The sequence below is a fragment of the Phaenicophaeus curvirostris genome, chromosome 11 (genome assembly GCF_032191515.1).
Source record: "Phaenicophaeus curvirostris isolate KB17595 chromosome 11, BPBGC_Pcur_1.0, whole genome shotgun sequence".
Lineage (NCBI taxonomy): Eukaryota > Metazoa > Chordata > Aves > Cuculiformes > Cuculidae > Phaenicophaeus > Phaenicophaeus curvirostris.
In genome coordinates, this window is record NC_091402.1 from 14,598,113 (window position 1) to 14,626,110 (window position 27,998).

The 27,998-nt window shown below is 38.5% G+C and overlaps 2 protein-coding genes across 5 annotated transcripts in view; both read right to left on the reverse strand.

The window, feature by feature from the left end:
* Nucleotides 1–154: 154 nt before the first annotated feature.
* On the reverse strand, nucleotides 155–2,438 carry MRPS25 (mitochondrial ribosomal protein S25). Its single transcript, XM_069866296.1, has 4 exons — nucleotides 2,265–2,438; nucleotides 2,061–2,167; nucleotides 750–837; nucleotides 155–517 (listed from the first exon to the last, which is right to left on the reverse strand). The coding sequence occupies exons 1-4, from the start codon at nucleotides 2,396–2,398 to the stop codon at nucleotides 325–327; spliced, it is 522 nt and encodes a 173-aa protein (XP_069722397.1). The 5' UTR covers nucleotides 2,399–2,438; the 3' UTR covers nucleotides 155–324.
* Nucleotides 2,439–3,632: 1,194 nt separating this feature from the next.
* NR2C2 (nuclear receptor subfamily 2 group C member 2) overlaps nucleotides 3,633–27,998 on the reverse strand; it is a 35,729-nt gene continuing 11,363 nt past the window's right edge. For 3 of the 4 annotated variants that reach the window (XM_069866047.1, XM_069866051.1, XM_069866048.1), the window contains 13 exons: nucleotides 26,586–26,786; nucleotides 25,805–25,907; nucleotides 24,634–24,813; nucleotides 22,543–22,690; nucleotides 21,353–21,446; nucleotides 20,820–20,953; nucleotides 19,822–19,999; nucleotides 18,725–18,846; nucleotides 18,206–18,345; nucleotides 16,026–16,163; nucleotides 14,414–14,519; nucleotides 6,748–12,549; nucleotides 3,633–6,685 (listed from right to left, as the gene is read on the reverse strand). In XM_069866047.1, coding sequence (XP_069722148.1) covers nucleotides 12,375–12,549; nucleotides 14,414–14,519; nucleotides 16,026–16,163; nucleotides 18,206–18,345; nucleotides 18,725–18,846; nucleotides 19,822–19,999; nucleotides 20,820–20,953; nucleotides 21,353–21,446; nucleotides 22,543–22,690; nucleotides 24,634–24,813; nucleotides 25,805–25,907; nucleotides 26,586–26,786 — 1,719 coding nt within the window. In that variant the 3' untranslated portion in view covers nucleotides 3,633–6,685; nucleotides 6,748–12,374. Of the gene's footprint in view, nucleotides 6,686–6,747; nucleotides 12,550–14,413; nucleotides 14,520–16,025; nucleotides 16,164–18,205; nucleotides 18,346–18,724; nucleotides 18,847–19,821; nucleotides 20,000–20,819; nucleotides 20,954–21,352; nucleotides 21,447–22,542; nucleotides 22,691–24,633; nucleotides 24,814–25,804; nucleotides 25,908–26,585; nucleotides 26,787–27,998 lie in introns of those variants that run through there. The other variant, XM_069866049.1, reaches the window with a different exon arrangement.

Sequence of the window (27,998 nt, forward strand, 5' to 3'; positions counted from 1 at the left end):
AGCTAATGCGAGCTTGTTTTTGCCATAACCTTATACATGCAGGCACGAGTAGGAAATGGAGCTCTAACCAGTCCATTTTCCTTGTTGTCCTGTTTACCTTCTATGCAGTTTTGGCTGTAATGCTTTGTAAAACTGGAAAAAAAAAAGCTGGGTCTTTAGCCTTTATATTTCACTTTAATTATTCTAGTTGTAGCTGTAAGAAGACTTACGAGACAAGAGTGTCTGTACTGTATGAACTTGTTCCTGTTTCCAGGAGCTGTTAGCTCCTCTCACTGAGGTACCTTGATTGTCCAGCCCTGAGGAAAAACTGCACGACTTGAGAGGTCAGGCTGATTCTTCCTTTTTCATAGCAGCTTTATATTTTCCCGTCATCTCTTTGGGCAGCGGCACAAAGGCAGGGCAGGGAACTTGGCCTTCTATTTCACACATGCACTCTCGTAGATGATACTTCTTAGGCCCAAAAGTTGCTGGATGTGATAGTTTTTTCCTTTCTCTTTCCTCTTTTTCGAGCGTTTCTCTAGAAAAGAGATCTGTTTGTTACTATCAGAAGCCTCAATGGCAACACTTCCTCTCCCTTCCCTGGACTAAATCTACCAGACAGACTTGCAGTTCCTAGCTTGTGGACTTACCCCAATTCATGTCAATTTTCTCTGGGAAAAGTGGGTTTTCCTCTTGTACACGTGACAGAAGTTTGCAGGGACTGTAGTCTGATGTATGCTAGACTGTGCATTAGCTTAAGCGTTACTTACTTGCTTTTCCCCAAGATCTTCTTGATGTGCTCATTTATTTCTTTGTTGGTTTTATCTTCCACATCAACCAGAACTTGTTCTCCATTGTCTGTCAAGAAAGATTGGCAACATCTGTAAGAGTCTATCACACAGCCCCCTTCCCTACCATGTGTTGGTTTGATACAAGAAGTTACTATTACAAAAAGTGGAATACTTTTATTTGAGCTAAAGAAGATTTAAAGTTTTGTCTAATTAATTCTGGGTTTTTTTGAAAGTTAAGACAGAATGTCCCTCTGGTAGCATGTTTTCTTTAAAACTGTTCTCCAGACACTATTCATTCTTTGAAGATAACACCTTGTGTTCAGTGTGATCCAAGGCGGCCAATGGCATCTTGGCTTGTATCAGAGACGGCGTGACCAGCAGGTCCAGGGAGGTTATTCTCCCTCTGTACTCGGCACTGGTGAGACCGCTCCTCGAATACTGTGTTCAGTTCTGGGCCCCTCACCACAAGAAGGATGTTGAGGCTCTGGAGCGAGTCCAGAGAAGAGCAACAAAGCTGGTGAAGGGGCTGGAGAACAGGCCTTATGAGGAACAGCTGAGAGAGCTGGGGGTGTTTAGCCTGGAGAAGAGGAGGCTGAGGGGAGACCTCATTGCTCTCTATAACTGCCTGAAAGGAGGTTGTGGAGAGGAGGGAGCTGGGCTCTTCTCCCAAGTGACAGGGGACAGGACAAGAGGGAATGGCCTCAAGCTCTGCCAGGGGAGGTTCAGGCTGGACATTAGGAAAAAATTTTTCACAGAAAGAGTCATTGGGCACTGGCAGAGGCTGCCCAGGGAGGGGGTTGAGTCACCTTCCCTGGAGGTGTTTAAGGCACGGGTGGACGAGGTGCTAAGGGGCATGGTTTAGTGTTTGATAGGAATGGTTGGACTCGATGATCCGGTGGGTCTCTTCCAACCTGGTTATTCTATGATTCTATGTGTGCTGAACAGATGTGTCTTCTTTTTTCATCACCTCTGTTTGAGTCTGTTGGAGTCTGTCTCTATCTCAAATGCAAGGCCATGCAGAGCTGGAGCCAGCTCCAAATTAGCAAAAGTTTTGACTGTGGTGAAGTTCACAATAACATTAAAATTAGACCTTGGAAGGTAATGGAATATGCATAAGATTTTTGGGAAAATTTAGACCTATGCATGGGAATGGTAAATATATTCTATAAATATAAAGCAAAGTTTGCGTGTAGGATGACGGCAGAAGCGTGAGGCAGGGCAGGGGAGCGGAGGGACTTTGTTAAGGCAAAAAGCAGCTTTGCAGGAGCCAGAGGGGGGGGGGGCACCTACCCAGGTAGAAGCGGAGGAAGGGCGATGGGGTCATGTTCCTGAACAGCATGATCTGCACCCAGGGGTTCTTGTACTGGATCTGGGGGATGTTGAAAAACACAAACTTTCTGCGAAGAAGGAGAAGAGAAACAGGGGAGCGCGATCCGCGCTGCCTCCGGGCCCGCCGCCTCCCCTCAAAGCCCGGCCCCGCCGCCCCGCGCTCACCTCGCGCCCTCGCTCCGCTCCCCCGCCGTGTTGTAGTTCACCGTCATCACCTTCACCGAGCTCTTGAAGATGACATCGCCCTGGTTCAGGTACTGCAGCGTCCGGCGGATCGGGAACCGGCCTTTCATCGGCATGGCGGCCGCTCCGCCCGCCCCGCGATGGCGGGAGGCGCCGCCCCGGAAAGGGCGGGAAACGCCGCCCGAAAATGGCGGGAAGAGGGGCTGGGGCGGCTTCCCCTGTGGGAGCCCCAAGAGCGCAGCAAATGAGCGCTCTGAGACTCGAGAGGGAGTTCTAGAAAGCAAGCGCCGTTTATCAGGGCTGGGCGAGGCGAGGGAGCGATCCCCACCAGTCGTGTGCAGCCAGACAGGAGCTGGGAGCTTCTTATTTAAGACAAACATGCCTGACTAGTAACTGCCGAGAGGAATCAAATAGGATTCCACTCACCACAAGAAGGATGTTGAGGCTCTGGAGCGAGTCCAGGGAGGAGCAACGAAGCTGGTGAAGGGGCTGGAGAACAGGCCTTATGAGGAACGGCTGAGAGAGCTGGGGGTGTTTAGCCTGGAGAAGAGGAGGCTGAGGGGAGACCTCATTGCTCTCTCCAACTACCTGAAAGGAGGTTGTGGAGAGGAGGGAGCTGGGCTCTTCTCCTGAGTGACAGGGGACAGGACAAGAGGGAATGGCCTCAAGCTCCGCCAGGGGAGGTTCAGACTGGACATTAGGAAATTTTTCACAGGAAGGGTCATTGGGCACTGGAACAGGCTGCCCAGGGAGGTGGCTGATTCACCTTCCCTGGAGGGGTTTAAAAGATGGATGGTGGATGAGGTGCTGAGGGGCATGGTTTGGTGGTGGTACAATGTGTATTAGCAGCAACAAGAAATCTGCTTTCCTGTATTCTCTGTATAAGCAGGTGTGGTTCATCTCAACCAGGTAGAAAACAGAGGATGCACTTACTGTTAGGAACAGAGCCCCAGTTCATTAACTCTGTTTTAAAGTGTGTGTGAAGGGAACTAAAACAAGACCCAGTGCATCACCCTAACAGAAACTGGGGAACACGAAGAAAAGCCAGATAAAATTAAATATAAAGCACTGTCTCCTCAAAAAAACTCTGATAAAAACAGAAGGGTGAATAACACAACTTAAAACCTTTAGGAAAAGATCCTCCTCCTTCCTGGTGTCAGTAAGGTCCACAGGATTCATCTTCTGTCTTAGAAGATCCAGTTAAATTATTTATGAGATAATCACTCTTTCTCCTTAAATAAAATAAGAGATAAAACTGTTTCTCCTTAAAAGAGAGTAAATTATGTATTTGGCTTAATTAAACGTTTAAGAAGAAATTAGGTGAGCTTAAAAATAAAACTCAAGAATGCATTTATATTTGTAATTCACTTTAATGGTATAAACCTCATTTAGGTAGTAGGATTAAGCCACAACAATATAATGCCACGTTTAAACAGCATTTAATAAAATGCATAAGCTAAATCATGCACTGCAATACTCTATATACAAACACAACAATGCAAATTCCTCTTCATGACTGAAGACATTGATTAGATATAAAATTCAGATTTAAAAAAGAACATGCTATTATTTTTAAATGCTATCACACATAACAACGCCGATTTCACAAAAGAAGCTGTGAGAAATTAACAACTTTTGCAGGGTTTTTAACCTGAAATTAAAATACAGTAATATAAACAATAGTTTTCTAAATTAGAATGAACAGAGACTTCCAGAAAATATCCCAAGGAATTAAAAGTACGTGATTCCTATCGTAAAAAATTGCAGTTTTTGTGGGAGCTCAGAAGTCCCTGGTATGCCAAACAGATACAACACTTACACCTTGTGCAGTTTTTAGTAATGAAACTGTTTGAACACTGCCTTGCAATGTATTTTGGAGTACAGATTAATTACTAAAAATATTCCCAGATTTAATGTTGATTCCGTGCATGAGAAATTTAACGTTGATGCTCTGCAAGATGTTTTCTTCTTATCTCTTTTATTTGAAATTTATTCAGTCCTACTTTTAAATCACAATCATTGAAAATAGTTTAGAATGGCCCTGTGCCTTATTATCATTTATGTAACATCAATAAAAAATGTATGAGAAAGCAGTTATTGAGGGGCGTCAGACACCTGACAATAGCTGGGCTTCTCAGACTTTTGCTTTCTGTGCAAATACAGAAAGCTGATTTCACATTCCACAGTTCCCATAAAATATTACAGTAGAGCTTTTATTGCCACTTAAATTCAAGTGCATTTTGTCCTTCTGAACACAAATGATTCAAATGTATATAAACCCAGTTCACAATTTACAAATACGCTCTTTTTCTATATCCACAATTGAATTTTTAATCAGATTCAATCCTGATCAATACACATTTGGCTTCCTCATCTTTAAAAAATGTTACTGCAGTACAATGACAACGTTGATGGACATTCGCGATTCTACTCAGCCTTTTAAGAGCAAACCACTCATTCAAACAGCAGTGATTGTCAAGACACCAGGGAAGGACCATCTGTCATAGGAATTCCTGCCATTAATTTAAATAATTTTCCTGCTGAAAATTTAAAAAATAAGGTTTGAAATGTTAAAATCGATGTTTTACAGTTTTTTTCCTACATTTGAAACAAAAGCTTACCAACACTTATGAGCGCTTTCCATAGCCAAGACTTCCCAAGCAGAGGGCCTGATTCCGAGCCTTGTGTTTGACTTTACGCGTGCGAGAAGCTCACATTATCTTAATTGGCATCTGCTCATCTCCTTAAACATACACAAGTCTTTGCCACATTGAGTACAAAAAGTGGAAATAAATGCCCAGAAAATTCCACTGCACATTTTCAATACGACGGAAACAAGACTTGCCAACCTACAACCCTACACAGTCTGTGAAATGCTTTTAAACAACCAAAGTTAATAGAATTACTTTTTACAGAAGGCTCCCTTTGTAACTTAAGTCATCAGAAGGGACAAGGGGAAAAAAATTGCTTATATTTTGATGATTTCAATGCTTGAATACTCCCTATGAGTAATAATTGTCTTACTGCATGTCTCGTTTCATGAATGCTCCACGGGCACAGCTCCCATGGGAGCAATGGGAACCTCACCCACGCTGGCCCCCACCTGCACAAATCACAGTTTTGGGAAAGGACGGAACGTGAGCATGGGCATTATTCCAACAACTAGATGAACTAATCAGCTTTGTCTTGTTTAAGCTAGATGAGAGAATAACTTCGGAAAGTGAATACACTATTGAAATGCATAGTGAGAAACCTAAATAAGCCTTCATGCTTGTTAAGAAATAAACTGCAGTCTCCCTCTTGTTTAATTACCACTGTAACAGAAATGTTATCGTTTCATTGATCAGAGGACACGGTTTTTGTTTAACTAACACTTCGGTTTCATGTCATCAATATGGCAATATAAGTATTGATTTCTTAAACAGCATCCATTGCATCTTGTTCTGTGTGCTGCAGTTCAATGATAAAGGGCAACTTGTTTTTCTCCAATTAGCCACTGCTGAAGACTTAAAAAAAAAAAAAATCAATCTCTTACTAAGTTTCATTGCAAAATAAGCCTACAAAAAAGTCTCTTGGAAGGCTGAAGGTGAATGAGTAAATATTGAAAACAGGGAATTATTTTCTGTGACTGTAGTTATTTATTTATTCATTTATTTTTAATAGAAATTGTGTGTTCAATTAACTGTTCACTGGCAGACTTCTACATGTCAAGTGAGAAAAACTAGAGTCATGTAAAAGCCAAAAAATTCATGGAATATATTTATCAGTTCTGAACACTAAATTCAGGCTAGGTTTAGAAAAAGGTGCAAAGCTCTGAAAATCATCAGGATTCACCTGCTTAAGCAAGGCTTAGTTTGAGTGAAATGAAAACTAAGAAGCTCTGGATTAGCAAATGAATGAAAAGCTTTAACATATAGAACACTATGAATACATGGCTACAGATCTGTACATATATACATACACTACCCACTTTCTATACACTGTACATCATAGATTTAGACAGATAGGTATAAACATATACATTCATACACACATACATACAACTATGTACATATGCATTAGCTGCTCGAGTGAGTTTTAGAACTGAACACGCAGAAATGCACAAAGGTGGGAGGCACAAAATGAAGATGTGTAAAAATCTACCAAACCCTTTATAAAGAAGAAAGTCAGGCATGAATTAAACAATAACACACCATTGTCAATGCATTCATCTAACTCTGAGGATAGAACAGGCTCTGTGAATTACAGAAGGTTATGACAGTACTGCCTGTGATTGACTTAGCATGACTTCAAAACAAAACGCTTGGTGATAACATAATGCTGGGGTCTGATGTTTTCCACGTCTAATATATTTAGACTTAGAATATTTAAACTTTACAAAGAACTTTACTTCAGCTTGCAACCTCAGTATAAATAATGTTCTGATTTTTTTTGCACGAATAAGTTCGCATATGATGATGATGACACCGACTGCAGAAGAAGTAGGGTTGTAGCATTATCTAACAAGAGGGGTTACGGTATTTTTTCATCAAGCAATAAGCCCGAACTTAGTTCAGGAGACTTTACTGTTAAAATAACTCCTCAACTTTAGGATTAAAAGGTGCAAAAAGTAAATGCTTGCATTTTCTCCCCTTCACCATGCCCTCCTGTAATTTTTCATATAAAGCTGTTTTTCAAACTAATTTTCTGTGACTGAAGATCCAGCAGATGCTGGCAATCTGTCCATCCTCTACCCCTTAACTCTCCTCCACAGGGCGAACACAGCCTCATTTGTTTTGTTGGTTCTCCCTAGATATATGGAGGCATTAAGACGAGAGACGTGTTCTGCTCTCACAGCAGCCCTGTGCGTATCATCAGAGCAAACCTGTTCTGCTGTTGTATGGCACACGTGGCAAACTACTGGGACAGACGAGAACTGACCCGTTGTTTGCCTGATATTTCTGCTTTTTCCCCTATGGGCAAGAGCAGATGAAAAAGAACCAACCCACCCACTCTTGTACTCTAAAGAGTAACCAAAGGAGAGGGATTTCAAATAGAAAAAACATAATTTTAATTTATTTTCAGGGTGATACCATCCTGCAGGTGTTTGCTGGTGCAGCCGCGTATGTCAGATACACCTGCCAGTTCTACAGCTCACATCACCCAAATTCAAACCCTGACTGGGGCTGTTACCCCAGAAAGCTGCTTTGACCACCACTTCTTTGCCAGTAGCCTCAGCCCAATAATTTCCAGTTCCCTTTTCCTGGCTAAACTGTATGCCTCCTCGCTACTCATGCTATTTGGTGCTTTTGTAGATTTTATGTTCCTAATTAAACAGCAGGTAATCAGGCAAGGACCCTAACTACCCTCTTAATTTTAAGGGCACAAAAATGTACTGACAACTTCAGCATCTTGAATAAATAATTCCTCTGTACTATACACAACAGTCTGTACTGAAGAAGAAACACAGTCAGGAAAATGGTTTTGACTGACAGCTTCAGCCCTGCTTTGTTTTTCCTCATCACATCCCAGGTTATGCCCTTTGCCAAAGGGCACTAAACTGATACTGCAGAGCCAGCTGTATTCCACACAGAAATCCTGAGTCACTGCCATTCACTGGAGGCCTTACGGCTGCCCTGAGGGCCGGGTGCTTCAGGTGATGGTAAAAAGAGACTTGGTCAATGATACCAGCTGATCAGTGCTGACCAGCCACAGTTCCTTGCCCCAGAGAGCTTTGAAAACTAATCTGCCTTAATAATCTAACGGTTTAAGATAGGTAAAATAAAGGCTCATATGGTCCGAAGTATCTCTCCTTGGAAATTATTTTCTCCTCTACCAGTTTCATGCCAGAGTAACTCCACTGGCACGAAGCAATATAAATAGGCATTTGCATACAGCCTTAGTTTTATCTCTATTGTTCAATGAAAGTACATTAAGGGAAGAAAAGCAGCCTACCTTCTTGCCCTTGTCACAAATGCAAGAAAAATCATTATTACAAAGTTAACCCACAATGCTTCTACACACTTATTGATCACTGTTCTTGTTATCTACAAGATTCAAATCTACTTCCTTCTCAAAAGAGTTGGAAAACAAATGAAGCACAGAGAATTATTGCCGCATTATCACTCCCTGCATGCCCTACTTTCAGTCAGCACAGAATTCTAACATCTGTCTGAATGAATTATTACCAATATGCACAAGTGCTCAAGTTCATACAGATCAGATCATAGATCACTATATTTCTAGTAAGTTAAAATACACTTTCCGTTCAAGAGCAGCAGAAACAGGACCTCAAAAATTCTGGAGAGAGTGAACTTTAGGCACTAAGCAGAGCTTCAGTAGGGTGACACTTTTCTTAGAATCACTTTCAGACTGCGATCCTTTGACTCCTAATTCTGTAAACACAAGTTTGGCATTGAAATTTGGCCTTTATGAAAACACTTTGTGTCCATACTTAAAATCAAGACTTAGTTTTCCTATAATTTTTACAACAATAAAAAACTCTCCTGTCCTGCGTTCATCAGCAAAAGTTTGCACTTGTAAAGAAGAAACAAAGTAAAGCTGCTAAGATTGGCCTGTTACCATCTTCCAGTTACTGGCAAGGGGATGGAACAAACCTCAGAAATGACAAGAATGACATCAGCCTAGTAGTATTTTCTGCAGTGAAAGTTTTAAACTTTCTTGAATCTGCAGCTGTACTGTGTGCATCACGTTAGAGGCCTTGGGGGATCTCAGTGTGTGTAAATACCTGAAGGGAGGATACAAAAGAGAGCCAAACTCTTCTCCGTGGCACCCAGTGACAGGACCAGAGGCAAACGCCAGGAAACGCTTGTTGCCTCTGAGGGTGACCGAGCACTGGAACAGGCTGCCCAGGGAGGACGTGGAGTCCCAGGTAGCTCTCTCTACCTGTGCAGTGGGGTTGGACCAGTTGACATCCAGAGGTCACTTCCAACCTCAGCCATTCCATGATTTTGTGATTACATTTGAAATTTAGCACAACTTAGTTTTATGTGATTGTTTTCAGTGTCCCTCCATCATATGCCAAATCTGTATGCCAATTTACATTACAGCCCTTGAGCAGCATGTGAGAGATAAGTGTTAGGTTCTTAATCACATCTATCATTATTTATATCTAATATTCAAATATGAAAAAAAAATTGATTCTGAGTACTTCTCAAGCTCTACAATCTACCAAATTTCTGCTGCCCAAATTTCTACAATCTGAATTTGGAATCAAAACAGTGCACAGTTAGAGAAAGTACTTTTTGTTAATGGCATAAGGACTAAGTTAGTTTGGTTCTGACTAACGCAACCCAGCAAATCACATTGGTGATGCTATTCAAGGAGAGACTTCAGAGCTTTTTAGGTGGTCATATCAGAATCTTAAGTATGTAGCAGCTTCATTTCATTTATTGAAGGCATGCACAATAAACCCCAGATATGGATTGCATTGCTGCTACTTCATTTACAGAAATTAACATTCAATCCCTGAAGTCCAAAGAGCTATTTGCAGAGTAAGTGACTACCAGAGATGGATCAAGGATAGCATTATGTGGCCTTGCATTTCTAGGGAGTGTAGTTTATTTGTAAACAGAGCTGCATAATATTTACTATTTTGATCTACAAATGTAAAACAATTTTAAGTTTTATATCATGTGATCCCTCTGTTCACAAATAACTGTAGCAGCTTTGTTTTGTTTCCCAAACTGCTATGCTCACAGCACAAGTAAGGAAAGTTAGGAAAACAAACTTCTGCACAGGAAATGGGGCCATTGTACTGGAAGTTGACATTACATTTGTCATGAAAAAGCTGGCTGGTGTGCATTCAAATTTGGGAAAAGAGATTCCAAGGGCTAGTTTTTGTGCTAAGGAACGTTTCGTTTGTCATTAACTATCCTTACTTGTCTGCTTAAATGATTTTTCAAAATACTGAAAGCAAATTTAACGGCATAATCTTTTTCTGCAATGAAAAACATCACAATGATTCAATGCATACCTGCTGTCAGAACAACAGTGACACAACCCAGTAACATTTCAAATTTTAACAAAAATGGCCACAAGTCTTTCCAAGGTAGCTGCATCTTCTGATGTTATTAATATCACAATTTTAAGTCGTATACCCTTAAAACAGGGACTTTGCATCAGAAGTGCTAACACTATTATACAAGTCGTTACACTGCAATAAAACAGCCAGTACAAAATTCTGCATTCCAGTTGACTGAACATTCAGAGCACGGAGCTTCCATCACATTAAAAATCTGAGAGTTTCATTTGCTATAGCAAAAGCCAAGAGAAATCAAAGTGCAATATTACAAATCTCTGCATGTATATTGGACTCTTTGTAACACCCTCTGGTGAGAAGAAGATCCTGAATGCTCTAACAATATCAACTACAGAAGACTTCAATGCATCCAGAAGCTAAAATTAAACAGCCTTCCATATCACAATGGTGCTACAAGCGTAAGCCTCCAAATGAGAATGAAGTGTACCAGGTCAGGACTTTTTGTTACATCAGAAGCCTCATCTAGAACTGCTTATGGTCTTTTGGATACAATTCAGACCCTTAAAAGACACAAACACCAACCTGGCTGGTGTTTCTAAATACATGTGAATAACAGAAGAAAAATGAAAGTGCTGAACTTATCATTAGATTTTTGTCACATAAATATACACAAGTAGAAAATGCCTCTGTCATACAAATAATTAAAATAATTGATGCATCTGATAAACCAGGATCAGATGATGGTATTACTTGCCATGACTTTTTTTTTTAAATGTTGATTGCTTAAAATATTTAATGTCAATAATAAATTATACTAAAATGAAAGCATGCTAGTAGCTAATGGCCAATACTAGCAAACATGTTGATGGCTCATCACTCTAGACAATTAAAAAGTAGTTAATTTTATAACTCCGTGTTATCTCAGTCATTAACTGCAGCAGTACATGAACGAATGTAAATCCTAACTATATTGCACTGTAAAACTGGGAGTCAGGCAAGGAGAGGGAGGAGAAAGAATCACAGAATCATAAAGGTTGAAAAAGACCTCTGAAACCTTCAAGTCCAACCATCAGCCCAACACCACCGTGCCTACAAACAAAGTAAGAGAGCTTTGTAATACACCTGTGCTGACAGCCAGAGGTTCTGCATGTTTCAGGTTTTTAATTGTACCTTTGGCTGGATAATGAGGGTGTTCAGGAATACAGAGAGGAGTAAATTTGGAAATGCAAAGAGCATCACACAGCTCTACTTGAAAATTACTGTTCTTCCAGTTAATGACTGATTTTCCCCACAATTGAAAGGCTTCCTATTCAGATAACATTTATCATGACTGCATTGGTCGGAATAGAAAATTTAAGGAACCTGAACATTTCATCGTTACTGTGGCATAAAACACATTTTCTCCTTGTTTGAGTAATTCCATAGCACGTAATAGTCACTACGACTGCATCATATTGTGAATTATGACTGCACTAATTTAACGAAGTATAGTCTCATAGAAAATGGATATCTGATTTTAGAATCCACGTTAATATTTCACACGTAACATAAGAGCAAGTGACTTTTTGTAGAACAAATGATTGTCTCCTGTAGCATTCTACATTTGCACAGAAATCACTAGCATTTTGACTAAGGACATTGGCAATTTTCTTCATTTTTCATACTCATAAGCAGGATGTTGATGACGTCGCTTTGACGAGAAGTGATTACAAAGTGCTAGTATTACACCCTGGCATTTATTAGATATTAATTCCAAGGATATTTTTAAATATATACATACTGTTCTTTTTACTTTTAAAGTAATTTTATTACTAATCTCTGATATTATAAAACTATTTTTAACCACTGATAACTTCTAAATACAAAGCATGTGAAAAGTATGTTCAGTAATCTATAGCCTTTTAAATGAAAGGCATCAAAAATATTCCTTGTGGCAGAAAAGGTCCTATAGCAGTCTTTTAATCGCTTACGTTTTGTCAACAGACAAGGAGAAATCTGACAGGAAGCTGGTAACAAATTGGAATTTGTACATACCAAAATGCCATTCTTTCAACTTCATAATTGTATGGTTTATAAAAATTACTTTGATCCACCAAATTGTGTTGTTCCCACTACGCAGACGTACCAGTTATTTGACCGTTATATTCTGCCGTTTCCATTTTGAGAATGTAGGGGATTATGCTGTCAATGGGAACATTTCCAATGAGACCAGTAAAAAACAGTTCCTCGGTAATGCTAGAGCTCATCAGCCTAAGCGCTGGCAGGCGAACTAGAATCCGGGCTAGCCTGAAAAAGAAGTTCAGTGGATTATAAATACATATAATACCGGTTTAAAATACTTTACGGCTAAAGAGCTGGATCTGCTTTTCTTATTAACATAACTCATGAAAGAGAGTAAAGAGGCAATTAAAGCTAACTGAGCTACCAAAAAAAGAATAGTTACTTCTCTACCTGCAAGTGAAATGAAAAGCCACGATGTTGCCTTGTGGTTTTCAAGAGAAAGGACATGTCTGTGCACGTACAAACACAATTTTCCTGCTCTGCTTTTGAAATTCACAGCTCTGGAAGCGCTTTACAGTTCAATGCTGAGACTAATAATATTCATACTGACTACTGAGAACATTTGCACAATTTTAAGAGTAAAATGCTTTATTAAAATTTAAACCATAATTGGTATAGTCCTCAGTTGCTTAGCTACTTAATGACAAACCAGACAGCCAGAAAGGGACTGGATATGTCCCTGGATAAAAGGAAATAGGAGAATCTGCATCTGATGAGAGAGAGAATTTGAAAGGATGTGCTGTTACTCATATATATTTGCCAAATGCTGTGGGGGCTTTTATGTACCAGAATGTACAATATAATGAAGTGATCATATTGAATTTCTGGACTTTCAATGCATTGGAAATTTAGGACAGTGATGAAAGCGTATCTGCTGTGCTCATACGGCAGAGGTACATCACAAATGCCAAAATAAATCAATTTCCTGAACCAGAGCCACGTAACAGCAAACCTTAGTGAGCACTGAACATAGGACTCCAGAAAATGCTTGAGTATCTATGGAGAAAATATGCAAGGGCCATTGTGCTAATATATCACATCTGGAAAATTTTAGGGGAAAACTGCAGAAAGATTCAAGCTGTGCTGCTGGTTTTGCGACAATTGTTACACTTGTGCTTCTATCTCAATTTGCGCCAGCATTCAGCTGCTCAGAAACAATCAGATCTGTACTCTAAATTTCTCTATGGGATTATAGACAATATCAGTTACAATACAATTACTACATACAATATTAACTCTGTAAGATCAGCACAGAAACCAGTTTTACAGGCTCCTTTACAGGTTGCATTTTTTTCCTGCATGTTTCTTACATGGGGATACCTTTCACAGTAAGAGAGCGTGTTCTAGGATACATTGCTAGACAGAAGTTAGAATTTCCCTGTATTGCAGAGAATAGGTGTTGATGAAATTTAAAATAGCTTTGATGGAGATTACTAGAAAACTGAATCATTATTTCTAGGATGTAAGAAACAGGAACAGTTGAGAAGTGAAAAAACAAGTTAGATACTTGCAAAGAAAGTTCTTGGAAATTAAAAAATAACTAAAGGAGAAATTAAGTAAGATGTTGGAATTTCTTATAAACAGAGGCTTAAGAGTTGACTACTGTTTCCCACGTGTAATCCTCTTGTTTGAAGGTTTATAAACTGACAGTTTTAATATTTTTCCACATATATAACATGACAAACATTTAAAGGATGATAATCACCTTTTATTATCTCAAGCCTCTTTGACAGATAACTTGAAAAAGGCAGTTTGAATTAAAGAAGTTTGAAGCAGTTATTCTTGAAACTTACAAGAAAGCAAGTCTATTTGCTTTTCTAAACACGGCAATGAGACTGACAAAATAAAAAAAAAAAGAACTCAAAAGAAGAGAAAGTATTCAAGCTTAGTTAAAGTGAAAGAAGACAGACAGCTATTCTTGCTTCTACCCATCTTTAAACAAACCTACTTGCTTTTAAGAACAGGGTTTCATCAGTAGTCAAAGAAAAAAGGATGTCAAAAAGGAACTTTTTACATCAACTATGTTATTTTGCATTTTTGCCAGCTTCTCTTCCACAACATTACTTTGGGTATTATAGATAATAAATACCTATAAGTATCTTCTGGATAGGTTTTTTGTACATAGTCCTGCAATTCCATCTGTGCCTTCTCCTGGAATTTTTCTATTTGGGTTGAACTGGACAGACCAGGGTGATCTGAAGAAATAAAACATTTCTGTATGTCGATTGTTTCCCTATACATCGCAAAATATATGTAGTTATAAGATGCTTGCATTCAATTCCTTTTAAATTTCTCTTGTATTGCAATGTTTAACATGTTAGCTCTATAAAAGAAACCACTCAATTGAACGTCTCCTTCCTGGCTTCAGAATTAGCTTGCTCTCTTTTCTCTCTATAGCTGTATGCATCCACAAGAAAGTGGAAAAAAGATTAAGCCTGTATGCATGTACCACACAATGACACTCCTGGTTTATGTTTCTACCCTTACCTCTGAGATTTTGACCAACTACACTAACTGAGCAACATCTCGGGTTGTTTTCTTAAGAGATCAATTTCTTGCCCTTCCCAAGTCTGTCTCCTATTTCAATTCCAGATGGCTCAGTCCTCAAAAACAGCCACATGATCAGAAAAACTCAGAAAACGCCACGTATCTGACTATGCCCAAGTATCTTTCATGTTGTGTTCAAATTGTTCTTCCCTTGAAACAGGACAGAGCTAGCTTCAGTCCGGGTGTTCCTGCTCCTCCAACTTGAATTAAAACCCAAAAAAACCCAGCCCTAATGGTACATTCTGAAAAAAAAAAAATTCAAAATCCAATTTTAGAACACCAGTGTCCTCTAAATAAAGTCAGTTTTCTTACAAAGGGAAAAATAACACCAATGCAACAAAACCCTCCAACCCTGCCACCAGTAACTGCTTTTGTTTGCATTTTGTTAAATTCAAAGTGTTAAACACCTTTGAATTAAAGTAATAAAATGTACATTTCTGAGCAGGATTTTCCCTTTCGCTCAGCTTGTCAGTAGTTTTAAATTAACTTTGTATCCTACAAACATTTCTCCACCTTTGCTGAAGAGACTGTCACTTCCAATTTCTTTAATGCCCTTGTCTTACCGTTCCAGAAAATCTCAAATGTCGTCTTCTAGTAAATCCTCAAACACTGTTGTTCATCATTTAGTTGTCTGCTGTCATATTTTTTTGGTAACAAATGGAGGACAGCTTGTCTACACTTAGTTTTGGAGATTTTGTGGAAGTTCCATATAAAATGCAGTGGTATTTCTGCTTGTATTTCAGCAATCTCGCTTGTGAGTGCAGTAAAAATATTAAAATTGAAGCCAATTTCTTTTTGTAACTGTGAGAATGTATTTCCTGTAAGTCTTTCTGCCATTTACTTCACTAATATTGCTAGCATACATCCCAGATAACTTATGACTCAGATACTCAGCTGAAGGAAACTGAGAGTCTAGGCTTCTAAGGTATGTGTACAGGAAATACTTGATATACTGGAATTGTAAATAACATAAATATGTTGCTCCAAAGTTATTAAAACATATTGTTAGTGACGAAGCATTACAGAATAATCATTTTATCTGCAGCTTAACAGAAGTATCTCATCTCAAAACATTAGTCTCATTAAAAAAATTGCTACAACACTAACACAGGAATGCTCATTATTTAAAAAGATATTGTTACTAAATTCCTTACCAGGGCTAAAGAGGACTATAGCTTTAAGGTATGCATATTCATATCCATCAATATCAAGCTTGGCCATGCTGTTACAGAACTCCTGAAGCTTCCAGATGTGTTCCATGACTTGCTTTATTCTGTCTCCAGAAAGTTTATCTACAAAAAGATATTTCTTACTATTTCACATGAACTCGAGTACACCTGATGTATAAATCAACATCCTTTTATAAAACAAGTGAAGTGACGTTTTAAAGTCTTGGGTCATTTGCTATCTTAAAACCACTTAACATACCAGGATAGCCTGAATGATTCTGGAAGTGAAGAATTATAAAGCTGAGTCAGACCTGGGGCTAGAAAACAGAACGCTAACTCTTTTGCATAACGTTGCCAGTACAGCATAATCTGCCACACCAATTTTATTCCAGTGATGTACTGTTCTGAGCAGAGACTCTCAAATTATTGTGAACTATTCTACAAATGTCTAGAGTGATACTGGGAATGAACAAAGGCACGAAACAAATGCTATCACACAATCCTAATTGTAACTTTAAACAGTATTGAGGAAGGTTTTCCAGAAGTGAATGCAAAAGCACTAATGCCATTGCTACTTTTTCCTCTAGCTGTACTTTTATAAGTGAATTTCTCATTCACTGTGGTAAATAGGTTTTTTTCCTTCCAATGGGGTAAATTCACTCAAATACAAGTACACAGATTATTCCATCATTTGAAACATCATGATCCTTTTTTTCCCTTCATATTCCTTCTTAAAATTTTGATTTTAAAAAATAGATATATAGCAGGTAAGTTACATTTGAATTGTTTTCTTTTTCTGAGACATGGGAACAGAAGTGGAGGTAGTTTAAGGCTGTAACAGCCCAACCAGTTACTCCTCCACAAAATCACTGCCTGGGGTGTAGATGGAATTGACAGTTCTAGGTATTCTGACAGAGGTATAATTTAAACCCTAACTCTTTGCAGAGCATACAATGTGCACATTTCCCTATTGGTCTTTTAAATTCCTGTCTCTCATTCTGTGCAGGAAAGGAGCAGCAGTTTGTCCAGGCTCCCTTAAATTAGAAGAAAAAAGAACCCCCCCAGACTCATACATGCATACTATCCATTTAAGAATCAATTTTCTAAATTACTTTAAAATAATGAAGATAATAAAGTAGATTAAAACAAACATAGTTTACTAGGACTGAAGAATATTAAACATCTTTTTCAGACTATCTACTTCTGTACATTTATAGTTCTGCAATCAAATTTTATTCTCCTTGGTAAAAGCTTCTTTTCCAATTTTTGCTGTGTGCACAATAATGGCACCAAAAGAATCATCAAGTAAATTGATATCAAATATATTCTGTAACTACTTTTAACTCACATTTAAACTTAAACTAGCTTTCATATAATATGCTATGCTTGCAGAGTTTAAAGCTATTAGTAATTTTTCCCACCTATTAAAAACGGTATGTTATTTTCACACAAATCAATCGTATTCATTGGGAGCATCCTCAAAAGAGAAGAATGGAGAAATAAAAAAAGTAACCATACCAATCTAGGTATGGACATCATTATCAACAGGCCAACACTGAATTAAAAACTAAAATTACATAACTTTTCTTAAAAGTGTCAAGAAAATAGGTTGTTTAATGCTTCAGAGGGTACTTCAAAATACATTAACCATTACTGCATTATAGCAGTATCCAAAACCATTACACTTGCAAGAATATTCTTCTTGTGATTCTTGGCAAACGCTCTAGTTTTACACTGCAAAGAGATGAAGAAAAGTTCTGGCAGGAAAAAAATCTGGTGTGGTTTGGAAGAAGACATCATTATTCTATGAGGGGAAAAAAAATTACATCTGGATAGAAGGAAAGCTCTGTGAGCAAATACATCCTGATGTTGGATGTGTCTTTCTCTGTACCACCAGATGCAGAAGATGGGAGAATACATCCTCCAGCCTTATCTCCATTTCTTCTATGGACACTTCTACCCCCCAGAGATCTCTGTGAGGTCAATGCAACAAAGCTGTAGATTGCCAGAGGGAAGGTAATTACGGAAGGGAAGGCTTCTCTTTACCCTGGATCCTGGGAGCAATTCTGTCACTGATGACAGAACCTTGTGAGAAATGTTCTACCAATGCCCCTGTAATGTTGATGGGACTGAACACGTGTAAGAACCACACACTGAAAATGTACCTTCCTGTATGCTGTTCTGGAGGTGGTTGACAATAGCTGCTAGGATGGTGGACAGACTCATGACCTGTGCGCACTGCGCCAAGCCCAGGGTGAACAGCTCATTCCAGCAAGCACGCACGAGGCTTGTGTTACACTCCTGCCTATGGAAAATGCAAAATCAAACAGCTGTAGCCAGTTCTCATATCAGGTTGGTATTACCCTATGTGTAATTATGCTAAATAGAACAATTAATAATAAGGATTAATGTATTGCAAAGCACATTACTCAAACGCATATATCAGCATATTACAAGTATTTCAAAAAGTAAAAAGAAGTGATAGGTCGACTAGAGGAAACTATTCCAGGTTGTCTTCTATTTAATTCTTCAAAAAGGAGAATATTGCAATAGTCTTCATGCATTTTAAAGAATTCATTAAAAATTAATATAATAATTTAAAAATTCAAAATAGCAGACAAGTGTTGAGAACAGTGCTTAAACTAATTAGAAAGCAAACAGTTCAACAGAATACATCCATTTACCCAAGAGCTTGAAATGCTGGTATGGACCTAGCCCAGTGCATAGACAGGAAAAGCAGTCGCGATGCTGACTCACAGATGTAGTGTACGTTAAGGTACTCTGGCATCGGGCTGGGCATCGTCAGCTGCAAAAGAAATACAGGACCATATGTATGGATCACAGATAAGCCGATTTTTATTACTGATGAAGTAACAGAGAAAACATTCAAACTACTCTCATAGTCTGTCATAAGCATCTATGTCATGAGACCTGTAAATAACTCACTACTACTGCCAAGGAATGCAAAATCGGAATAGGAGACAAGAAACTGTGGGAGAAAGCGTAAGTTTCTTTTAAAAATGTTGTAATATCCATTTAATAATAATTAGACCTATAAATTACATTGTATCGCAATGTATTGATCACAATGCTATAAATATCTTCCAAAGACTTTCAAAAGAAGTGACTACATAAAATCTAAATATCTACAATGAAGAAGCCATGTAATAGGCATCTACAATCACAAAACACCATTAATGGGAATAAGCAGGCTGAGATAGAAGTCTGACAACATTAAGTATTACTTATATCATTACTGATATAAGTAATTTCTTGAAACAGTGCAATTTGATTGCAGCACGATGAACACCCTTACTGTTTCTCACACACTATTATCAACGTGTTTGTTAGTATTCAACTGAAGCAGCTCGAAAATGCAAGACCTTTTTCAGTGGTTTAACCAAAAGCATCTAAGGCAGCGCAATAACCTCTCTTTATATGAGAGAGCCTTTTAGATCAAAGTTTTTACACTATTTAGAATTGTAAATGAATTAAGCAAGACATCATACTATATGGAGGATATGGAAAGTGATCAACAGCACTAGAAAGGGAGATAAATTTTAGAGCATTCTTCTGTCTATGTAAAGGTCTTACGAAATAACACCTATGCTCTTTAGATACAGCATTCTAGAGTCAAAATTGCATTAGAAGCTTTGTAACAGCAGACGTTATCTTAGATTATATTGCCCAAATTAAATATAAGAATAAAGAAAACATAACTAGTTTTAGGTTATGTCTTAAGTGTTGGTTTGTTTAGTAATACATTTAAAGAAGCACATACCTTAAACGTGACATGTGTATCTGTAAGTAGGGGTCCTTCCACTTCAATAATTGGTGTTGACTGATCTCTACTGATTACATGAATATTCCCTCCTCCTGTAGGATCCATCCCATCTGCCAAGTTATGAGCTGCTGTACCATCTGTGGTATTAAGTGCTTTAGCCAAAGTATCAAATGCCCTGGGGAAAAAAAAAAATTAATAAACAATGAGAGAGGGCTCCCTTAACAGCTTAAGGAACAAGTCAGAGTAGTGGTCAAGTTAAACACTATAAAGCATTTCCACTTAGAGGCAACATATACAGGAACAGTCTATGCTAAGGCACGTCAGGCTTTCCTTTACAAACTGACCCTTCTGTACTCTTTAGGCTTAAATAAAAAGAATAGATCTGCTTGTATATCACTGGTGAGAGTTCCGCTGTAACTGAGGAACATTTTACTACTGTAAATCCTGCTCTAATAATTCTAAGTGAGTATTTGTATTAGTAAAGGGATCTCTTGCCCTTACTATTCACTACCCCCACCTCCTCACCTTGGAATGTTTAACAGATTATGTGAGGTTTACAGACCAGATGCACTCTGGAGAATATCCTGCAGTCCCTGTCCTTGATGTCAAATTCCTTGTAATAAAGACCCTAAAGTGCAGGGCTAAGGGCATGAGCATTGTGCAGGAGAAGGTTCCATATAACAAGCTTATCAAATAAAACAGTACCCCAAAATGTTGCTATTCTCAGAGTCTCCATGTCACAGACTTGTCATTTATTGGTTTTCTGAATATGCAATCTGATCTAGCTTTAGATAATACATTTCTAACGCAGGACACAGTTCTGCACGAACGGATAACAACCAAACCTAGATTTCTAAAGAAATGGGTTTGTGTTTCCAAGTAGGGGGCAATCTCTACCATGTTTGGTGTCACAATGCCAAATTACCTCAAGGAAGGAGTGTAGATGTACACCATTCGGAACACAAATTGCTAAACATGCAAATATAAATACATACCGTGTAATCTCACTTGCGGATTGCTCCTCTTGTTGAACTTCAGAAGTATCTCCATTGTTTAGCGACTCACTGAGATTAGCAAGAGACGTTACAACATTTGCTAGTGTTCCTAGAGCACCCTGGCTTGTTTCAGCCTAAAAAAGAAGAACCATATTAGTAGATCAAAACTTTTTCCCATTTTTAATCTTCGTGTTTCCGTAATATACCCTTTCATTCCTCCTGAACACCTACAGGAAGAACAATGGCCCACAATGACCTTTAAATCTTATTGTAGTCATTAATCCCAGCTGCAGCTGACACGCTGTGGGGAACTACCTGTGGCTGACCTTTTGCAGAAATACACCCATGAAAAGAAATAATGCTCCTCTTAATCAACTTATTACTTCCCTTCATACAGGTCTTCAGACCTCACCTTCTCAAGAGCGAGAATTATTTGTGTCTATTCATACAGCTAAAATGATACAAACAAATAACTATATACGTTCGGATCTTAACTAAAAGAACAGTTCAGAACTTAACTAAAAGAACAATACCTTGGAGTCAGCAGCTAGGAGCACCGTACCATCATCCCTGATCAAAGGCTGCTGAATATTCACAAGCATTCCTGGATCAAGAAGTCCTGCTGACCTGCATAAAGCATCAAACAATCAACAGTAGTTTACATTTATCAGAAGAATGCATAACAACCTATGTCAGAATAAAAGGGTTACCAAATTCTAAACTAACAATTTAATGAAGCTCAAGAGTTTATTCACTAGGACTTAAGTCTTTCTGAAAGAGTTTCCAAAACAGCAGTTTGAAAGACACGAAGACTGGAATGTTTTGATTTTGTATATAGGGCTGTAAGGGATTTCTGTAACAGAAAGAAGCTAACCCGTCTGTGAGCAGTACTTCTGAACAATCTGACTCACAAACAAGAACACTGAAAAACAATCCTCCAAGAAATCTGCAGTGCAGTCTTCACAACTGTGGTGGCATTTGTTCAATAAAAAATAAATATATATACAAATAATTAAACATATGCATGTATATATACGTTAAAAAAACTGAATATTCAGATCCAGTATCTTTAGGTAGTTATTATCCATTCATAAACTAACTGGACCTGCAATTTAAAAAAATGTAAAATTTAACCTAGAGGTCTTTCGTGTTCTATCCAGAAAAAGACAAATCTTGCCTCTATTTATTGTGATAGGCATTTTCATACCCACTGCCTATGGAAACAACTGAGAAAGTAGGAATGGTCTTGGAATCTCTTCCTTATAGTAAAAAGAACCTGCTGTTATCTCGCTGTTGTTAAAACTGGTCTGTTGGGATCTGAATCAGCCATCACTGCAGTATCTTTCATTACTGTCTTTAGAAGGAAGACTGAGTCTGCCATTTACAGAGAAGAGATTTCAGAGCAGTGCTAACCTGAATGCATCACAGCGTAAGCCTACAGGCTTTGTGCTTGAATATCATGTATTTGCCCTGCCTGTGCTTTGACCTGGCTAGGCAAGAGCCAGCTCTGACCTGGAAACCACCCAGCTGTACTGAGACATAAGAACTTCCATGAGAAGCAGAACAGTCTGAGTTAGTCTTGCTAATTGAAACAGATAATTTGTGAATTTGAGCTCTTTTCTGTCCGGTTCTTTAGAGTGACAGGAGGGGAAGTGTAGATGTGCTTGCAAAGTTAACATGCACAAATAACCTTAAACAAGGCCCATTAAACTAAGGTACTTACCGCGTCCCATCTTTATCTGCAACAAATGTTGGAGTTGCTATTAGAGGGCTTCGTAGATCTTTTCTGATATAGATTTTTTCAGTGGAAGCTGCACAGTTGGTTGGTTTTTCACGTTGTACATCAAAAGGCTTTCTTTCACTTTGAACAGCTACATAAAGACAGAGACATGCAGATTTGAAAGGAAATAATTCAACTGAAAATACAAAAAGTAATATTCTCACAGTAGCATTTCAGTTTCCACAGTTATGATGGTGTATCAGCTCAGTGCAAAACTGGCAATTTAATAAACACAAGCTCCAATTTTACTGTGCCTGCAATTGTGAACATTTTTAACTAAGAAAGTCACAGACTGATCATTTGCTGGACTGGAGTCACAGCTTGCCACTTCATTGACATTTAATAAAATGGGACATTCTGCCAACTGCGTTTTCAAATTGTTTATTTCTTTTTTACAGGTAAAGCTATACCTAGATGTTAGACGCAGTCATACTCTGGATGATTCAAAATAATGCAAACCCAGAATGAACACAGAAAAAGTCAACACAGGCAAGTTACATGAGATGCAGGTTAATTCCCTAGGTAAAGAGTCTCTGCATGATACGCAATTCACTCACATCCATTCATTCCACCCAGTTAAGGAACAGTGTCCAAAACTAACCTTTTCAGAACTTAAAATACTTCTACTTGATAACTGGAAGAAAATAAGCTCAGTCTCCAATGTGCCAAACAAGTGTGGTAAATCTTTTAATAAAAATAGTAAGAAACAGTAACTTTGTCATTTTAAAGGAAGCAAAAAAATGCATCTTTATAATATTAAGGTATTATTATAAAACAGATTACAGGAAGTGTTGTACCAATATTAACTCTCACAACACTTTGCAAATTTAAGGCATAAAATAAATGGAACATTTATGTGCTATTCATTGTACCAATTTGTTATACAGCAGTTATTACTCTAGAAGATTAACATTAAAAAGCAAGCAAAAAAATTCAGCTCTCATCTACAGCCCTTTTGAACGTGACAGCAAAATACAGGCATATGCGTGTCTCTGCCCTCAAAACCAGCAAGAGTTAGTTTCTCATTTTATTTTTGCTAATACAGATACTGTCAGCAAAATTTAGGGGCTTAAAAGTTGGTATATCCATTTTGTTGGTCTGGTGGATATATAAATATTAAACAGAAACCTGACCCAATGCCCAATAACGTCAGTGAGCATGTATCCTCATCATATTGGGAGCATATTCCCTACTCTTATTGGGACAAGAAAGGTTTAGGTTTTGGAAATGGCAGCAGTTTCTCTTGTACAAGTGCCTCCATCTATGCAAAGCACAGCAATAATCACTATAGGTCCAGAGTGCAAATACAACAAAGAACTCCCTGTTTACAGCTTAAACTTCCACCTCCCTTAATCTCAGTGGCTGGAACTTATTCTACCTATATCAGAGTGGAAAAATAAAAGTATTTGTTGCTTCACTTTAAAGTCTCCATAAATTTATCACAAAACACCCAGATAATAGGCATCAGGAAGTGCTGGACCAGAGAAGCAGAGGTGCTATAATCTGGAAACAAAATACATTGAAGGAGGCGTTTGGATGCTAGTACTGGAATTGTGCAAAGCACTGCATACAAACACAAAAGTAAACTGTTTAAAATATGACAGGTAACACAATGCTCCCAAATGACCAAATTAATATAAAAAGTAAAAAAAAAAAGTCAAATACTTTATCACCGGTTGAAAAAGAAGCAAAAATACATCAGAAGGAAAGGAGGTTCTGAACACTGAACATCAGACTCAGCTTTATGTCCATGTATATTAAAAAAATTCGTATATACTGTGTTTGCAACACGCATTCTACATGAGATTAATTTGGCTCCCTAAAGACTACAGCAGTACAAGACACTGTTCAAAACAAGTCACTACTGCACCTGAGACATAAAAAGATGATTAAAGAAAGCTATGGTAGTTTGGTTGCTGAAAGTTGTTTCCTTTAAGCAAAATACATCAAAACGGAGAGAACACACAAAAAAGTGGTAGTCCACATATTTGTAATTTGGTAGGCACTGCATCATATTGGGTACTTAACACTCACATTCCATTTTCATGCCCATCTCTAGACATTTCTTAAGCCTACAAAACTGGCAGCGATTCCGATGGTGTTTATTGATGATACAGTCCTGGTTGCTACGACAACTGTAGGTCAAATTCTTCCTCACACTCCTTTTAAAGAAACCTTTGCATCCCTCACAACTGACAGCACCATAGTGACGACCTAGGAAACATATATATTGTTATCAGATGGAAATTACTTATATTTTAGCATGGGAATACTTATCAAGCAAGAAAAACTCTGTACAAGTCACCCTTTACATTTATTCTGTCTTCTTGCCATCATTTTTTACCATGAAAGCATTGTTCAAGTCTTAAAGGTTAGAGAGGAAAGAAGAAAGGAAATCTAAGCCTAATTCTGAATGAATGGCCTGTGAAGCAGTAGTTCCCACTCTGGACAATTACAAACGCAATTCTATCTGCTTTTACAGATTATAGGATACATTAAAAGAAGATACAGGCTAAGAGTTTAAGTAATTTCAGAATAGATGCAATTTTACAATAACATTTAAAATGCAACCCTAATTTAAAAATCCTGTATGCATCAATTCTTGTATTGTTTTAATTACACAAACACTTGTAAAAATATACGAAAGTGAGGCAGAAAGGTGTCTCCTCACTAGCCTGAAGGCACAGTCTGCTTCCTTGGCTAATCAGAAGCTTTACCTTGTAGACTCCTCATTACTGCATGGATCTGAAACACAAGATTCACTTGATCTCTACTTGCCTTTGTCGGTGATAGTAAAACACCAATATCTACCAGGAAGCTTGAAGTTTATTAGAGAGCACTAAGAAGTGCCCACCTGGAGCAAGCAGACTTTCCTATATAACAATTATTGCATGTTTGCCCACAGTTGTGAAGAACTGGACTAAATGCTTCAAATAGTCTCTTTCCATTACCAGAGCTATTCGAACACTGCTTTGTCTTTCGGCACATGCCGATTTATCATACGCTTGAGCTGAAGTACAAAATAACGTTCTTCCAAGCAGAGTTTAACCATTTGTACAGATATTATCTCTTTCCATTTTACATTTAACTTGCTTTTGCCATCAGCATGGCTGAAATCACCTAAAATATATGAAACCTCCTCCCTTCATCCCAGTCATACTTTCCCCATCAAGTTTCTGGAATACTACCTTCTATAATTCCTTACCTGATGCTTTATCGCCACAGACTACACAATATTCTACTACCTGGGGCCGCTGAACATCAGCTTTTCCCAGCAAACGTTCCACGGAAGCAGAGTCTGTCACTATCTAAAACAAAATCCCAGAACAAAAAGAGGTAATTAGCTGCTATTTTCTGACATGAAAGCAAGGAGCTTTGCCTACAGAACAAGACTGGTGCATCAACTAAGAAGAGGCTGTAGCTGGAGGAGGAAGACTTCATCAGTCGGTTCTCTTTGATCGGGTGGCTTGTAGTATACACCAACCACAACGACAGAAGAACCAAGAGGAACCTTAATTTTGACCCACAAGCTCTCAACCTGTTTGTGGCTGTTCTCCAACAACAGCTCTTCACATTCTATCCCTTTCTTGAGACAGAGGGCAACACCTCTACCCCTCCTTCCCTGTCTGTCTCTTCTCAACAGCCTGCAGCCGTCAATAGCCACATTCCAGTCATGGGATTCATCCCACCACATTTCCGTGATGGCAACTAGATCATATCCTAGATCAAATCCTGACACTCCTCACCAGCACCATCTGAAGCATTTGCTTGTGTCTTTGGAATTTTAATAAGAACACATAACTAGGGGTGATGAGTGCAATGGAATGTATGAGGAATGTGAAGACAGGAACTTGAATAATGAAGCCTACAATTAGTGTGGTCTAATCAATGTCATTAGATCCTTAGAAAACTATCACAATTTGTCCTAAAGAAAATATAGACTTAAATATGAAGAATCTGTGGTTTATCTCAATCACTATACTTACCTGAATTCTGCCTGGCACAATGTTGTCTGTTGTGGTAAAGATAAGCTGTTTGGCATTAGGCGTCTCAGGTGCTGCCAATATCACCTTTCCTGCACCAGTTCCATCTGGACTGGCTAAAATGAACTGTTGCTTTGGAGACACAGCTGAATCCACTGCTGTCACTATTTGTATTTTTTGACCTGTTTGCTGATCTGTCACAATCTGTAAAACACATTGAAGAATTTTATCAGCCACAGTAAACATTACATTTTAAAACATAAGTTCTATCTCAGAATTATCTCTCTGATAATTGTTCTTGTTATTTATTATTTTGCTATTTGTACATTTATCACACTAGCACAATGTTATTACAGCTACCTACAAAAGTGCAAAACAAGAACATCACACCAAATATATATAACATTAAATGTACCTACATACCTACTGCGTAGACAGAAAAGACTAGACAGAGTTGTGAAAAGCGTATGATATAGTCACATTTAACTGTTCAAAAGGAGTTAGATACAGTGGATCTCAGACAGAATAAGAACAAAATGTAATGTTAAAAACTGCAGCTGATGAAAGGCAGGTGTGTGCGGGGTATTACTCTGCCTGGTGAGACACCATCACAGAAATAAATTTCCTAGAATCATAAAATATCTTGAGTTGCAAGAGACCCATAAGGATCACAGAGTCCAACTCCCTGCTCCTCTCAGGACTACCAAGAACTAAACTGTATCACTGAGAATGTTGTCCAGACACTCCTTGAATTGACAGGCTTGGTGCCGTGACCACTTCCCAGAGGAACCTGCTCACTCACTGATCAGTGAAGGAACTTTTCCTTAAGTCCAACTTGAACTTCCCCTGACACAGCTTCATTTCATTCTCTCATGTCCTCTTGCCGGTCACTGCACAGAAGAGATCGGTAACTCCCCCTCTGCTGCCCACTTTGAGGAAGCTGTAGACTGCAATGAGGTCACTCCTCAGCCTTCTATTCTCCAAGACGAAAAGACCAAGTGACCTTAACTGCTCCTCCCAAGTCTTGCTCTCAAGATCCTTCATGTTGGTCACCCTTCTCTAGACACACTCCAATTAGCTTGATGTCCTCACACTGAGGTGCCCAAAAATCTCATAACATTAATACTTAACAATTCTTACACCATTTGTCACTGCATACATTCTGATAGATAATATAAAGACACCATTAATGTAACAGTAACAACAACCCATTGTGCAGCACTCCCGAAGGCTAACCTTATCCTAAATAGCCTAGTCTCCCACTGGCTCCTAAATATGGCACAGAGAGAGGGGAATGTCCTTATAGACGACCTCAGGTGTTCTGTGGACAATATCCACCCATTTGCTACAGCTGGAGCTCAGGAGAGTTGTATACGTACACTAAGTTTAACCTCTGCAAATACTCCTCACTGATTA

What these genes read in the sequence shown, in the direction of transcription:
- MRPS25 (XM_069866296.1), bottom strand. Translation starts at nt 2,398, where the DNA reads ATGCCGATGAAAGGCCGGTTCCCGATCCGCCGGACGCTGCAGTACCTG. An exon ending in CTTCCTCCGCTTCTACCTGG is followed by an intron (nt 838 to 2,060) that starts GTAGGTGCCCCC and finishes CTTTCTTGACAG; the next exon opens with ACAATGGAGAACAAGTTCTG. An exon ending in AAGATCTTGGGGAAAAGCAA is followed by an intron (nt 518 to 749) that starts GTAAGTAACGCT and finishes TCTCTTTTCTAG; the next exon opens with AGAAACGCTCGAAAAAGAGG.